Below are 14,936 nucleotides of genomic sequence, written 5' to 3'. Positions count from 1 at the left end.
CTGAAGAATGGCTGGCCAAGGTCATAGGTCACTCCATATTTTCACCTGTCAATTGTTCCATTTGGTCAAAAGTGTACGGCCTTGGTGTGTCTAAACAGCCTGGTCACGGTTGCTTACCAAAAATATCTCAGACAAAGAAATTACTGATCTTTCATGGTTATAATCTGGATTCTAGACAAAGAATTTTAATTATCCTTAATGGCTAGAAAATGGGATGGTATTTTGTAAATTATTCTTCTAGGTATAACCAAATTAGAAAGCTAAAATTTAATATTTTTAATTTAATAAATAAATCATCTCATCCCGCCCATCCAGTCTGTCCAAAAGTATGCTATAATTTTAAAAATCACGCTCTCATCTTAACCATATCCTGTGTAACCTATCTGACCAAAAAATGTCCAATCAAATGATATATTGCAAGTATGTGATATATACTTATATAAGATGTTCACCTTTTTATTTCCATTTTAAAGTTATCAACGCTTTGGGCAATTCGGAATGTGATAAGGGCCAAATGGCAGTTGGGAAAAAAGGGAAAGTGCCGGATTAGAATCCATTTTGTGGTACCCACACCTACACACACAGAAACACCTACATAGACACACCCGAATACAGATACAGAAAGGTGCGTATCCTGATGGTGAAAAAGGGATGTAGATTCGAGTGTGTGCGGCGGAACATCCATAAGTGTCATGTTCGGGTATCCTCATTCATCCTTGGCATGCACGCACGTTTTTTCGATCCGGTTCCTTTCTTTCCCTTTTTGCTGTTGCTGTTGTTGCTTTTTGTTTTATTATGTGCACGAATTTCTATATACAACCCGAAACGTGTGTGTGTGTGTGTGTGTATGGGGTGTGCCAGTGAGTGTGCGAGTGAAATAAATTCCGTAGCGCTAGAAGCAAAGATTTATTATCAAATTAAATTTCTGACAGAATTTATTGCTTTATCTCTCTCGCCAAACATAGTTCTTTTGCCTTTCGGCAGCCTCCGAATCTCCCCATCCAACCACCGCACCACCCAAGCACCACACCACACCACCACCCTCGCTAACCGCCCACTCAAATGAATCCGCCGGCGAATGAACCATCCAACCAAGCCAAGTGGTGACCCCGACCTGATCCTTTCCGGTTCTTGCCTCACCTTATTCACCAGAAGAAACAACACGATTTTCACTTCCCATCCCCGTTTTGCTTATTTTTTGTTTACGAAATTTATAGAGAACAAATTTGGACAATATGCGCGCATTATTCTCGCGTGTTCCTGCACCGTTTTCCAGGACGAGGGCCGCATGCGAGTGCCACATTATGTCTGATGCTGCAACACCTCTCCCTCCACCCATTAAAATGATGCATTGCACCCCGGCCATCATAATTATAAGGAGTAGAAGCTGTTTAAGACACTTTTTATGTTTTATAAAATTTAACTAAAATTAAGTTTAATTCACCAAATGCTAAAGAAAGTCAAAACCCAAAAGCTCGACATATTATTTAGGTGAATTGGTAACTAAGCTGCTCATTTGAATTGTGAATTCCGGACATGTTTGGCTGTACCTATTGATTTATCTGGCCGGGGCACATATATTTTCCATTTACGTATGCCTCTCGCCCCCAGCTTTTCCGCAATGAATGAAACTTTTGCAATTTCAAATAATCGCCAGCGCCCAATAATGAGGCCGGGGAGTGAGCGTTTGTTGGCCAACACACGCACGCATGGCTAAAAAGGGGGCAGGTCGCTGCCAAGTGGGTGGTTTTTGAGATTCGGTTTGGACCACCGAACACAAAAAGGCGAATGGCGATGCCCAGGCAGAAGCTGCTGAAGTAACCGCACCACCAGAAGACGGGGAAAAGAAAAACTTTCTTATTGCCAAACTGCCAAAGTCAGAAGGCTGCCATTTCCACTCCTCGCTCGCTGCCTCGATATCCCCTTGAATGTTGAAAACATTCGTGGTCCAACGGGGGAGTACGACTCGAGGGCGGGGGCCTTCAGAAGAGGCTGCAAGAAGAGCCAAGACGACGCGGCGATAGCATGAGGGATTACAGCGCGTGATTTATATGGGATTCCGAAGAAATATGGGCGAAATGTGTCGGCAATTTTTATTGGACATTTTAAAAAGGCGAGTAAGATGTTCCTCCTAATGTTGTTGCTCCGGCTCCTGGGAATACGGAATATAAGGAACTGCGGCAAAAGTAGCTCTCGTTGGCCCAGGAGTCGAAGCGGGAATGGGGCGGATGGGGGGCCCAAGTGTTGGGTGGGAATCCCTGGGCTGGGCGCACACATTTTCGCGCGGCAGCTGCTCCCCGAGAATTTTCCCCACTTGATTTCGTGCGTAGTTAGTAAGGAAGTCGCGTTCATTCGTTCGTAGCTCTAACGAGCCCTGGCGAATATTTATGATCAGCCTGGGCTCATGTCCTGCCTTGCCCCACCAGCCACCCCCCCCCCCCACCAACTCCTCGAGAAACATACAACAACAAACGAGTCCGGCCAAAAGTTTACCCAACATATTTTTCGGCATTTTCAGCGGTTTTGCATTAATTTAAATTTCGAATGCAAATGAGCCAATTTCCCTGAGTGCGCCACGATTTTGAGGCGGGAAGTGAAAGCTGCTCCTGCAACCCTTCAAATATCCCAAAGCCCAAAACCCAGCCCAGAGGCAGCCAATTGCCAGCTTGACAAATTGCACAAAAGCCTTCAAGGATATAGCCCAGTGTCCTTCTCGCTTCTCCTTTTTTTTTTCTCATTGCACCCTCTGACTCCTGCAGGCGTGAATTGTGACGCCGTGGCGACAAAATGATTTAGTTTCGGCCCTGCAATTGTTAATGCGTCACTTAATTTAATCGCCTGCACATGCTTGAGGCAAGTGCACAAAATTTTAAATATTTTTTTTCCCTTACCGTCTGCCCTTGAATATCTGCAACCCATGGCACGTTGTAATGGAAATTAATTAGGCAAGTTCCCTGCCAACGCCCGTCGGCTCCCCTGACAATGCCTGTGATGACTGTGAAAATTGCCTCCTCTATATCATTTTTAATTTAGTGGGCGCCCCCTCGATGGGACACATTATTTAATTTATATCGCCGATGTGTGAATTAACGCGAAAAAGTCGTCATGTGTTTATGCTTTTAAATAATGGCTGATCTTTGTCCCTTGCTTTATGTTTTTCCACATTCGATGATATTTGATATTGAAAAGATTAGGAAAATCGGGAAGGACCGTCTATTAAGACTAAAAATCAGATTTCCACACACAGTTCTCATGTAATCCTTGATCGGAATACCTTAAATCGTTTTAATATCGGTTCTCCATCAATCTGCCACTAAATCTTTTTGCATTTTTGTTCGAATTTTGGGGAAAGCCTCTTCAAAATTCAGAAAAATGCCTGAAGGAACCCCATGACATATGGCGAAAGCTATGCCTTTGCCAATTTTCATCCGTATCTTGAGCGGAATACCTTAAACAATTTGTACATCGATTGTCCATCGATCTGCATTAAAATCTAAGATCGAAATAATTTTTAGATTTTTTGTTAAATTTTCCTGGGGGATCCCCTTCAAAATGTTGAAAAATGCATGGGGAGGACAATATGGCCCCCAGCGATGGCAATATCTTTGCCAATTTTCATCCGATTCTTGAGCGGAATACCTTAAAAGATTTGTGGATACAATTCAACAAATTTAAGAAATGTTTCTTTTAGATTATCTGGATTATTTATTATTTTGCTTAACCAACTTGCGGCACCGAGGGCTCTTGAGTTTATGTATCCCGTTTGTGACAAATTTTCAAATTATGTGAGCACTTCAGAGAACTTTTGCAAAACCAAATAGTTACGCACAAGAATCCCTGTCGGCTCCCTAAATCAACAAAACTTGCTCAGACCACAAGCTGGGCTGGGCCCCGGGAAGGGGAGCCAAGGAAGACCAAAAACCAAAACCCAGCTGAGGCCGAACAGAAGGGAAAAACTATTGGCGTCATCGTGTTGTCGTTGGCGAGGCATTCATCTTCCTCGCGCCGGAAGAAGATCCAGTGGAAAACGCAGCAGCATCGCCATCGCCATCAGCAGTTGCAAGTGGAAAGCCAGCAAATGGAACAACAGCTAAAGCTAGTGCAACAGTGGACAAGGATGTTTTTCTCTCTACTCCAAATTTAAATAAAAAACGAATTTCTCATTTCGCTGCAGTCGTAGTTGCGTCTTGTTTGCAGATTGAATGGAGTGCTTCCGACATCCGGTTTTCTATATGTATATACGTATCTATTTTTTCGCCACGGTTGCACTTTCGTCTTGAGAATTGCAATGACACTGCGAAAAGAAAAACTTGACTAACCAATGTCTCCGTTTACTTTGACTCACATATGACCCGGCCAAGTTTTTCCACCCTTTCCCCTCACTCACATTTTCTGCAGTTTTATATATTTTTTTTTGCGTTTTTCCTGCAGCACAGGATGCACCCGAGATGGGAAGGACGATACACAAAGGCTCGCAGAATTCGCCTTGAAGGCTCTGACCGAACCGCAGACACTTTGTCTGGCTCCCGGCCATAAATCTAAAGTCCGCGTCCTGTCCTCCAAGCTTTTTCTCAGGACCTGCTCGGTTAGCAGCTCCTGCTGTTGCTCCTGTTTCTCCTCCAGCTCCTCCTGCTCCTGCTGCTGGATATAGAAAATGAAATAATTTTTGAAACATCAAAGTGTTGCGAGTTTACAGTACACCAGATGAGAATAATGGCCCTGTTTCTTTTTTTTAATGTTATTGTTTTTGTTGTTGTTGCCACTTTTGCATCCATCACAGGCTGGCGGGTGTTTAAGAATTAAAGTCCTGCGGATGAAGGAAGTGTATTAGCAGACGAAACGGAAACGTATTTACTGATCGCATATCTCTCGCTTCAGTGGTCCTGCGCCCAATACCTTTTCCTCGCATCCTGGCAAGCCATCCACTCCTTCCGGCAGCTGGCGCCTGCTATCCTTGGCCCAGGGCCATCGACATGGACGTGGCGCAGGACGTAGGACGCAGGCCGCAGGATGCAGGACGGCGCTCTTAATTTATGGCATCGAACTTTTATTGGGCAAATTTCGGTTCATCTCCATGCGTGTATTAAGACTAATGGCCGAAAGCTGCCGGAACTCCTTCATTGACAAAGACAGTACAGGAGGATACTCGAAGACAAAATCTTTTGGGAAGAGAAGACGTTGTATGTGTGTCTGTTTGTATGAGTGTGTAAGAAAAAGCTACAAAAAATGTTGCATAGTTTTGGGCTTTGAAAAAACATGGCTTCTATGATCGTTCTTGGTATTTTTTTGTTTTATTTGATATATATTATGTTTAAATTAAAAAAGAAAAAGCCTGGACTGCACCCACATCTATATAAATATATCGTATATTAACAATTATGCCACTTCATTAAATTTATGCATATATCATGTGCGAATGCATCGAAAAGTTTGAAATTGCAAACGGAACCGTACAAACCAAGTGAATAAAAATATTTATGGCATAAACGAATTATAAAGTACCTAGCCATAGGTTAAAATTAACAGATTTTTAAAATATATTAATAAACACATTTTTAAAAAAATTTCAAATGATATTAAGAAGATTAGAAGTTAATTTTTTATTTTATTTTTAAACACCTACCCCTCTCACTCTTTAGAACATATTTATGAAAAAACAGGACAATAGGATCGGTGTCCTGTGAAAACAGTGCCAGCGACATGTTGACCGCTTGGCGTTGGCGTTGCAAGTGCGTTTATGGTTTGATGATTTACAGTCACGCCCATAAATATTCGCACGGCCAGTGTGCACATTATTCGCGATTTATGCCGCTTCGTTCATAACTCATGCAACAGCACATGTAAAATTTATGCAATTATTAATTTAACACGCCTGCAGCACTGCCCCCGTTCCAAACTCCCAGCCTGACCTGCCATCTGACCCTGCCCCCTAACATCGGCCTCCTAAGCCCCGTCGATCCGATTCCATTCCCATTGGGTTTATCAAAGCTATGACAAAAACAAAAATACAGATCGAATCCGAACCGGGTAAGCGTTTTACGGCCAAATTTCAGACAGGCGGAGGGACAGACAGCGGCAGCTGAGTCGCACGTATTGTGAACCAATTTGTACGGCCGTATTCGAAGACAGAGATAGAGATAGAAAGAGAAGGAGGGTAAGTGAGTAAGGGTTACGGCTTTGGTCCACTTCCGTCCGCCATGGACCCGCCATAATTTACTCGACGAGCAAAAACACTCATGAAAAATAATAAATGTCCAATATGTTAGCCCGCCCTGGCAACACATACTCATCCACACACACATACACACACCCTCGCACACACACACACATACTACAAAATGGAGCCAAAAGAAAGCAACAGCAACAACAAATCCAACGCCTACACACCCATACAACTACACAATCGACATCAGTGACAGCAGCAATGGCAACTACCACAATATTGCATAGGGGATAAGTTTTGGTTCTCCACTTTAGAAGGCTGATACCCTTTCGGAAAAACTATGAAATAAATTCTTGAAAATATTTAATCGTTTTTTTGCCAAATTTAAATAAATTAATCAAGCATTCTGAGTCGCTAAAAAATGTATTGAAATAAAAGAGGATTATCCTTTAGGTCAGCTAATACTGATTCCAAAATACCTCTTCCCAGGGTATATAATAAAACATGACCATTCGCATGTGTGAACCGAGAACTGATAGGCAAGACGAACTGCGGGGAAGTGACCCCCCCGCAGGAGGATTGGCGGGGCGGCGAGGCCGGGAGACAGGACGTCCGGAAGCTGGGGCCACCTGCTAGGCTCGAGTGCATGGAGTAAAGTTCCATTGCGAACATGGCCAGCATGTCGCTCCATTAATTTGCCATAAAACAGAAGTGGACTAAAATTTGTTTGTCGTTGTTATTGTCCAAGCAAAAAATTACAAATGGTTCAGTTCCAGGATTGCCAGGGGGGTGTAGGATGTCCTGTCAGGGGCGAGCCAGGAATGATGCCGGGTCTGGCGAGGGTAACAGTGCTCTTAGATGTGTGGGGTCAAAGCTAGGGTCTGCTTATTTATGGCGCAACCACTTTTGATGTTCTGTTAAATGTCCACAATGACACATTGAGGACATCCCCCAATCGTGCAAAAGTACACGACCGACACCGAAGGACATTAGTGGCTAGTTGCGATCTACTGTCTATTGGAATTTCTACTTAGTAGTGATAGTACAGCGGGCTCTAGCTTATCACTCACTAAATAGTTAAGGTCATTGCCTGTTAATTCAAGTGCTGCGATAACTATTGATTAGTTATCGGAAAAGGTGTGTCAGAACGTTCACACACCTACCGATTCTTACTGTCATTAACATCAAATGGGCTTAAAAACAAGGCATGTAAACAGACAACAAAAAAACGAGGCAGAAAAATAGCTGTGTTCGAGTGGGCTGATAACCTCTCTGACCCACCAGTGACGGTGTGAAGCGGTGTGGGCAGTGCGAATATTACATCGCTATCGCAGTCCCCAAATAAATACGTCACAGCCGCTGATAAGGCGCCATCCAGACATCCGCGGGTCCTCTACCGGTTCGTTCAAAATGTTAAAATTAGTTTCCAGTCGGCTCTTCGATCGGTTGGTTCTTCAGTCTGTTCGGTGCAGTTGCGAGAAAAGCATAGACATGGCCAAGGATAATCTGACAGCGGTGTTGCACGGCATCGAGGACATGCGATTGGTAAGGATCTCTCAAAAGGATTAGTCACTAATATTACTAAAGCGAAGTATACTATTAAATTTTATTAGGAGCAACGTCCTATTCCTCAAATTGCTGATGATGGTAAGTAATTTATAAAAGTCTAGTTTATATTTTATAATTTTTAATATTTAATAACATTTCCTATCGAATGGCCTAGTGCCTCAATGAGACTGTATTTTAAGGTCAAATTTACATGATCGAGTGATTTTGTGATAAGAACATGTTATTTCAAGGAAACATTAGTTTGAACATAAAACTTTTAATTTCATTATCAAAATGTAGCTCGTGACTTTGGAATTTTTCTTATCAAAATTCGAAATAAACGTTTTCCACAAGCTCTATAGTATAGTGATTGTTTGAAACATTTCAAGGTCAATCTATAACGTGCCCCTAGTTCAAAATGAGTTTATTAATTTACGACCTAAATTTCCTTCTTCGCAGAGGTTCTCATTGCCATGGACAGTGTGGGTATTTGCGGCTCGGATGTACACTATCTGGCCCACGGACGCATCGGTGACTTTATTCTCACCAAGCCCATGGTAATCGGCCACGAATCCTCCGGCGTGGTGACCAAACTGGGAAAGAAAGTGACCAATGTGAAGGTCGGCGATCGTGTGGCCATCGAACCGGGAGTTCCGTGCCGCTACTGTGATCACTGCAAGCAGGGCAAGTACAACCTGTGTCCCGGCATGGTCTTCTGTGCCACACCCCCCTACGATGGAAATCTCACCCGGTTCTACAAGCACCCCGCTGACTTTTGCTTCAAGCTGCCCGACCACGTCTCCATGGAGGAGGGAGCTCTCCTGGAGCCTCTGTCCGTGGGCGTCCACGCCTGCCGGCGAGCTGAGGTGACCCTGGGCTCCAAGGTGATCATCCTGGGAGCAGGTCCCATTGGTCTTGTCACCCTTCTGGTAAAACTATCACGGAATAAGTAAAGTTAGAATATTAAATATTAAATTACAATTTTGTAGGCTGCTCAAGCCATGGGCGCCTCGGAGATCCTTATCACGGATCTGCTGCAGCAACGCCTCGATGTGGCCAAGGAGCTGGGCGCCACCCACACGCTCCTGCTGAAAAAGGATCAATCCGCCGAGGAGACTGCGAAACTGGTCCGCGAAACAATGTGTGGTGAGCCGGACAAGGCGATCGATTGCTGTGGAGCCGAGAGCAGTGCCCGTTTGGCAATTTTTGTGAGTGAAGAAGTTTGAATTAGTGACCCAGAAGACTAACCTGGAATCTATTCTCTTCAGGCAACCCGCTCTGGAGGCGTGGTGGTGATTGTGGGCATGGGAGCTCCGGAAGTGAAGCTGCCAATTATCAACGCCCTGGCTCGTGAAGTGGACATTCGAGGAGTTTTCCGTTACTGTAATGAGTAAGTTGTTTTAAAAGTTCTTTATTGTTGGACTATCCTTGATAACATTTGGTTTCCTACAGCTATGCTAGTGCCCTGGCTTTGGTGTCCTCCGGAAAAGTGAACGTAAAGCGACTGGTGACCCATCACTTTGACATCAAGGACACGGACAAGGCCTTTGAAACAGCTCGGAAGGGACTGGGAGGCGCCATCAAAGTGATGATCCATGTGCAGCCGAGGGATGCCAACAATCCACGCAAATTCTAGATCATATTAGCCTAGAAGCTTAGCTTAGAAACCCCAGTAAACTGTTTCGTCTCAATCAAGCGACACTTGTCCTGGCCCGTATACTAAATCTAACCTTTCGACACATAGTATTTCTGAAATAAACCGAAATTTGTTGAGTTCCCAATAGTCTATCAGTCGACTCCCCTTCCGCCCTCGCGACTTTCCGGCCTTCCGCCAACCTGAGCACAAAACCCACCCAGTAGCTGTGCCATGTCCGGCATCGTTCTCACTGGGATCGCGGCGTGCCGCCGCTCTAGTTTCTATCTCGGGCTGTGGCGCGTCTCGTACCGCCATCGCTGCGGCCTCTCGGGGTCGCTGGCGTCAATTCAGCCGCGCCGCCGTAAGCACGACGGATCAAAAACGGTGTCCGGCAAGTCTGATGGGACGAAAACGAAGGATCCCGGTAGTACGCGCCCGATTTTGCCCATTCATATGGGACCGGGTTTCATCCATGAAGGCCCGAAGGAGGAGCCAGGCAAGGGCGCCGGAGGGGCAGCGCCACCCAACCCTACGGAGGTACCCGCCGAGCGACGACCGGAGGCTCCGTTCGAAAATAGCCCGGAGCTACCAAGCGCTCGCCCCTCGCCCGTCGAAGTCAAGCCGCAAGGTCCCAATACCATAACTTGCTTTTCGGATAACCAGGATTCGGGGGTCCATTCCCCAAATACGATCTTCTTCCAACTCGGTCAATTGGATGTGAAATCGTCGAACGAGGGAAATAATGAAAACTTCGATGGAAAATTTCAATCAAATCCTGCCCAACCTCCTGTTGAATTTATTAATGATCCGAGGTACGACAATGGGCCCATATACTATGAACTTGGTTCGGACAGTCAGACCCCCAAAGATCCGAACAATAAAGATAAATCCAAAGGTTTTATCGGTTCTTCAGAGGATATTATCTATACGAAATTTTTCCCAAACGAACCTGTATCGCCTGAGGAACTGAGGATAAGGGCCGCGCTTCAGGCTCTGTCCGAAGAAGAACAAGCGGCCAAGCGCAAGAACAAGCGCAAGGCGAAGGCAAAATTGGACAAAACGGCTTCAAAGGAACCACCCAATGAGGTGGATGCCAAAGAGGAGCCCCACACCCCGGACTATATCCCAGCCGAAGCCAAATCTGAGACCGCGTTTCCGTTGCCTCCAGTGCCTCCGCCTCCTTCAATATCCTCGGCACCCGCAAGAAGGGTTCCGCAAAACCCGGACAAAAAGTTAAGTTCCAAACCCAACCTGGATAAGAAAGAGGCGGTATCGAGGACAGGTGCTTCTAATCAGAACCTCCGTATAAAGAGTACGCCAGCAAGGAAGGCAGGTGCTCAGACCCCGTTCAAATCTGGCACCTCGGCAGGCAACTCAGAACGAAGCTCCGCCAAAAACCAGGCTATTGGCGTTAATCCAAAGAGCTCCAGTTTTGATTTGCCTGGAGAGAGAAAGACCGCTGGGCCTCTAAGGAAGACTGGGCAGCCTTCTTCCAGCCCAAAAACGCTCCATCCAAAACCATCATCATTCTCAACTCCGAGCGACAAGGATCTCACGAACCAATCACAACCTCCGAAGGAAAAATATTTTATTCGTCCTTCAAACAACAACAATTTCGGTCAGTTTTGGCGTCCCAATGATAGCAAAGAAGGGGCAGACCAGAGTGGATATCAAGGAGGTGCATCTGGATTTCCAGGTGATGAGGCAGCAGTCAATTCCGAGGCAGGAAACTGGCGGCTGCAGGATGGCCCCAAAGGGAAGGGTACCCGGGAACGAACACCAGACGAAATCGCTCGGGAGGTACTAAGTCTAATAAAGGCCTCGCAAACATCAGCGAGAGGAACACTGGAAACAAACCAAGCTAATACAAATGCCGCCCAACCAGTTTCGGAAATCCGCAATGACAATCGGGATCAGAGTAGTTCGGAGCTTTTCAAACAAATTTATGAGCACATTCGAACTGAGGAGCATAAACAGCCTGCCGAAGAATTTCTAACCAATGATTATGTCCAGAAATGGATAGAAAAGTACAAAGTGCAGCTTGAAAAAAATCAGGCGAAGGACTCCGACGCAAGACCAAAAGTTATAGTCAAAAAAACAATGGATGAACCGCGTCGCACGATTCAGGCAGACCCGGACTCCCCCTATGCTTGCATGAAACAAGTTTCTCCAGATTCCTTCAAGGACAAAACCGTAGTAAAGTCCACTGTCAAACCCATAAGTAGCTCGGATCTTATGTCGGATAGGGGCAGCCCAATGAACTTAGTTGGTGTAGATGCGAAGCCTGTCGAGTTTATCCATAATGAGTTCTTATCGCAGCAGCAGTCCTCCAACCAAATAATCTCAATGTTTAAGGAGACTGGGGGGACCACGAATCAATTTTGGAAAATGGGTTCCACCAAAAAGGAGGACAGTAAACCCAAAACCACTGAGGAAATTGTGGCCATGTTTAAGGACGACTCAGGAGGTGATCAAACGAAAGCTCAAGAGGGCAGGGTAAGAGAGTTGTTCGAGCAGTTGGACAAATTCGACAAGGGACAGGATCGTTGGTGGACTCTAGAGGATCTCTCAAAAGCGACCAAAACCAGTCAGGCTGAAGTCCGGGCCATATTGGCCTCGGACTCAAGCAATAAAAATAAAACCACCAAAATCGAGACATCCGAGTTTAAGTCCAGCAAAGAAACTGATCCAGCCAATAAAAATAATTCAACCGGAATTTCCACATCGGAGACTAAGTCTAGCAAAGAAGTGGATTCAACGGATAAGAATAAACCAACTGGATTAACTACATCGGAGTTCAAGACCAGCAAAGAAACGGATTCAACGGATAAAAATAAGCCGACTGGAATCGCGACATCGGAGTCTAAGACCAGCAAAGAATTTCTTTCAATGGCTCCTGCCAATAAAAATAATCCAACCGGAGTTTCGACATCGGAGGTTAAGTCTACCAAAGAAAATAATCCGATCGGGGTTTCGACATCGGAGGCTAAGTCTACCAAAGAAACAGATTCAACTAATAAAAATAATACGACCGGAGCTTCAACATCAGATGCTAAATCTAGCAATGAAACTGATTTGGCTTCTAAAATTAACCCAATCGGAATCGCGACATCGGAGGCTCTGTCTAAGTTAGAAAATCCACCTAAGAAAGATCCCGTCCCAAAAGATTCTCCCAAGGCAAGTCTTGACGACGACGACGAGGGCGGCATAGATCACTTTTCGGGTCTAAACGACCTAAACACTAAGATAAGGGCGCCAACCTTAAAGGACCTCGTGGATGAAAAGATACAAGAGGAAGAAGAGGACAGGGCCAAGCTTCTCGCCATGAATTCCAAAATCGATGATGAGGATTTCGTAATCAAAAAGGACGATAAGAAGAAGTACATGAAGGAGATAGCTAAACTGAAGGATGAACTCGAGGAGAAGGAAGACTACAATAAGAAAAATACTGAGTTGAGTAAAAAAATATCATCTTTTATGGAGGCCGCTGAGGAGAGGCGCAAAAAAATGAAGGACGACCAAACAGCAAAGTTTTCCGGCTCAGATGACATGGACGATTACCAACCAAAATCTGAGCTGATTCCAGGTGACCTTTACGACCCCATTGCAAGCGAGGTATCGTCCCATTATGATGGCTCAGCAGATGGTGAAGACGATAACAAATTAATAGAGGACGAAATGGATCCGAAGACTAAAGGGTCTTTGGATGAGACCAAAACGAAGGTTGACGAAAAAAATAAAAAGCCAGATACTTCTGATAAAAATAAACCCGAGCTGGACCGAGGAGAGCTGGCTCTAAAATTGCTCGACAAGGAAACGGCGAAGCCTCCGGCGGATGTACTACCTTCTCGTCCCTCTGAGAAGTCCTTTTTACAAATTTTGTTTGACAAATTTCTGGGCAGCAACAAGAAAGGTGACGACCCGAAGCGCAAAATGTCCACGTACGTAGGTCGCCGCCACTTCAGTACTACCGCCACCTTGGACATCCCCTCCCGACTTCCGTTCGCGAAGGAAAAGAGCCACTGTTCTCTGCAGGAACCATTGCTACCTCAGTCTTCCTTTAACATGTTCAAAAAGAAGGACAAAAAAAAGAAGTCAAAGGACCTAACTGAGATCCAGGGCGGCTCGCCACTCTGCAAAAATCCCAAGAAAACGCCCCGGGAACTGCTTAAGGAGAAAAACCAGAGCCGGGACATCAAGATCTTGGGCGGCTCTCCTCCCTGTGCCGAGAAGTTGGACTCCCTTGAGGACGACGACTGCAATACCCAGAAGTTTAGTAACGGCGTATCGGGATTTGCCCGCCAGATTTGGGTGAGTTTTGGGGGTCAGTTCATTGAACAAAAAGCTAGTGATGTTTGTCAAGTGTCCGATAATGAAAAGATTTTATTTCTCATTTTTTGGCACAACTTTTATGAATCTCTATGGGATTTTCCAATTCAACCAAGAGATAATATACTTCAATTTCGAAATAGTATTATAATTAATATTTCTTTATTATATTCCCTTTCTAAAAATACAAGTTCTTGATTAAAGCCTACTCTTTCCCCAACCATTTTTGGAGGCAAACGGAACGGAAACTCTGGCATCGCAATTTTACTATCAGAGAGACCTTTCTGAATGTCATATCGAGGTGATTGAAGCCCAGCTAGCTGTACTCTATAGATTAGCTCTCCATTTCGCACGACATCATAAAAAACGGGGGGAATTATTCAGCGTCAATTAAAATTTTATACCACCCTCGGGGCCTGATAAGGCGCCACAAATCAGCGTCGGCTTAACTTTGATAGTGCAAATTTTGTAGCGCCTCCGCCGACAGCCTTTCACGAATATAAATAAAACACTGGGAGGCGTTATTTTGTTTTAGGTTGTTTGTAGGTCAAGACCCTAATCACTAACCCGATTTTGGGGCGGGACAGCTTTCGATATTTCCAGATGCAATAGACCGCTCCACCAAGGCCAAGTGAAATTGAAGTGACATTGCGGATTGGACGTCATCCTGGCTGCGTTTCTTTCTGGACGTGGATACAACAATCAAGGGAAGTCGAACTGATGGTACTATCTTACTGGGAGCCTGTAAATACATATATTAGGATGATTGTCCGGGATTACCAAAATTACTGCAACGATCGAGAAGCTGCCTTGAAGTTACCAGGATTCTTTTAAAATTAAATTACCATTAAATAGCTTTAAATATACGAAATGTTATTTTATGCCAATAAAATTCATTGTTTAATCCGAAAATATTCAATAATTTATTTATGTTGGTAATGGTGTGTGCTTTGGAATTATCAATTGGAATTATCAACAAATTTCCCCATTTGGCTGTATTTTAATTACTATTTAGATCGACTCGACTGTTGCTGATTTAGCATATATATTATTTACTGGATCGGAAAATTATTCTTCCTCACTGTTACTCACCCAACCACAAAATACTCTTTTAATCTGCGAGTACAAAAACTGAATATTTGTCTCGTATCTTAAATTGGAACTAAATGATGTACAAAATATGCGTTTATATGATCACGATAGAATAGAATATTTTACAAAAATACATATGTTAACTGGATTCATATAATGAATTTATAT

General features: G+C 44.4%; 2 protein-coding genes across 2 annotated transcripts; both read left to right on the top strand.

Annotated features, from left to right (window-relative positions):
- The first annotated feature begins 7,364 nt into the window (after nucleotides 1-7,364).
- LOC6499979 (sorbitol dehydrogenase) lies at nucleotides 7,365-9,494 on the top strand. The gene is made up of 6 exons (XM_001953462.4): nucleotides 7,365-7,708; nucleotides 7,777-7,810; nucleotides 8,171-8,640; nucleotides 8,701-8,919; nucleotides 8,980-9,101; nucleotides 9,164-9,494. The coding sequence occupies exons 1-6, from the start codon at nucleotides 7,574-7,576 to the stop codon at nucleotides 9,345-9,347; spliced, it is 1,164 nt and encodes a 387-aa protein (XP_001953498.2). The 5' UTR covers nucleotides 7,365-7,573; the 3' UTR covers nucleotides 9,348-9,494.
- An 80-nt stretch (nucleotides 9,495-9,574) lies between these two features.
- Nucleotides 9,575-14,588, top strand: LOC26515345 (protein phosphatase 1 regulatory subunit 12A). Its single transcript, XM_014911931.3, has 2 exons — nucleotides 9,575-13,658; nucleotides 14,264-14,588. Exons 1-2 carry the CDS (start codon nucleotides 9,579-9,581, stop codon nucleotides 14,309-14,311), a joined length of 4,128 nt encoding a protein of 1,375 aa, XP_014767417.1. The 5' UTR covers nucleotides 9,575-9,578; the 3' UTR covers nucleotides 14,312-14,588.
- The last annotated feature ends 348 nt before the right edge of the window (nucleotides 14,589-14,936 follow it).

The sequence above is a fragment of the Drosophila ananassae genome, chromosome 2L (genome assembly GCF_017639315.1).
Source record: "Drosophila ananassae strain 14024-0371.13 chromosome 2L, ASM1763931v2, whole genome shotgun sequence".
Taxonomy (NCBI): domain Eukaryota; kingdom Metazoa; phylum Arthropoda; class Insecta; order Diptera; family Drosophilidae; genus Drosophila; species Drosophila ananassae.
Note: the sequence above shows the minus strand (reverse complement) of the source record. Positions and strands in the feature narration are given on the sequence as shown.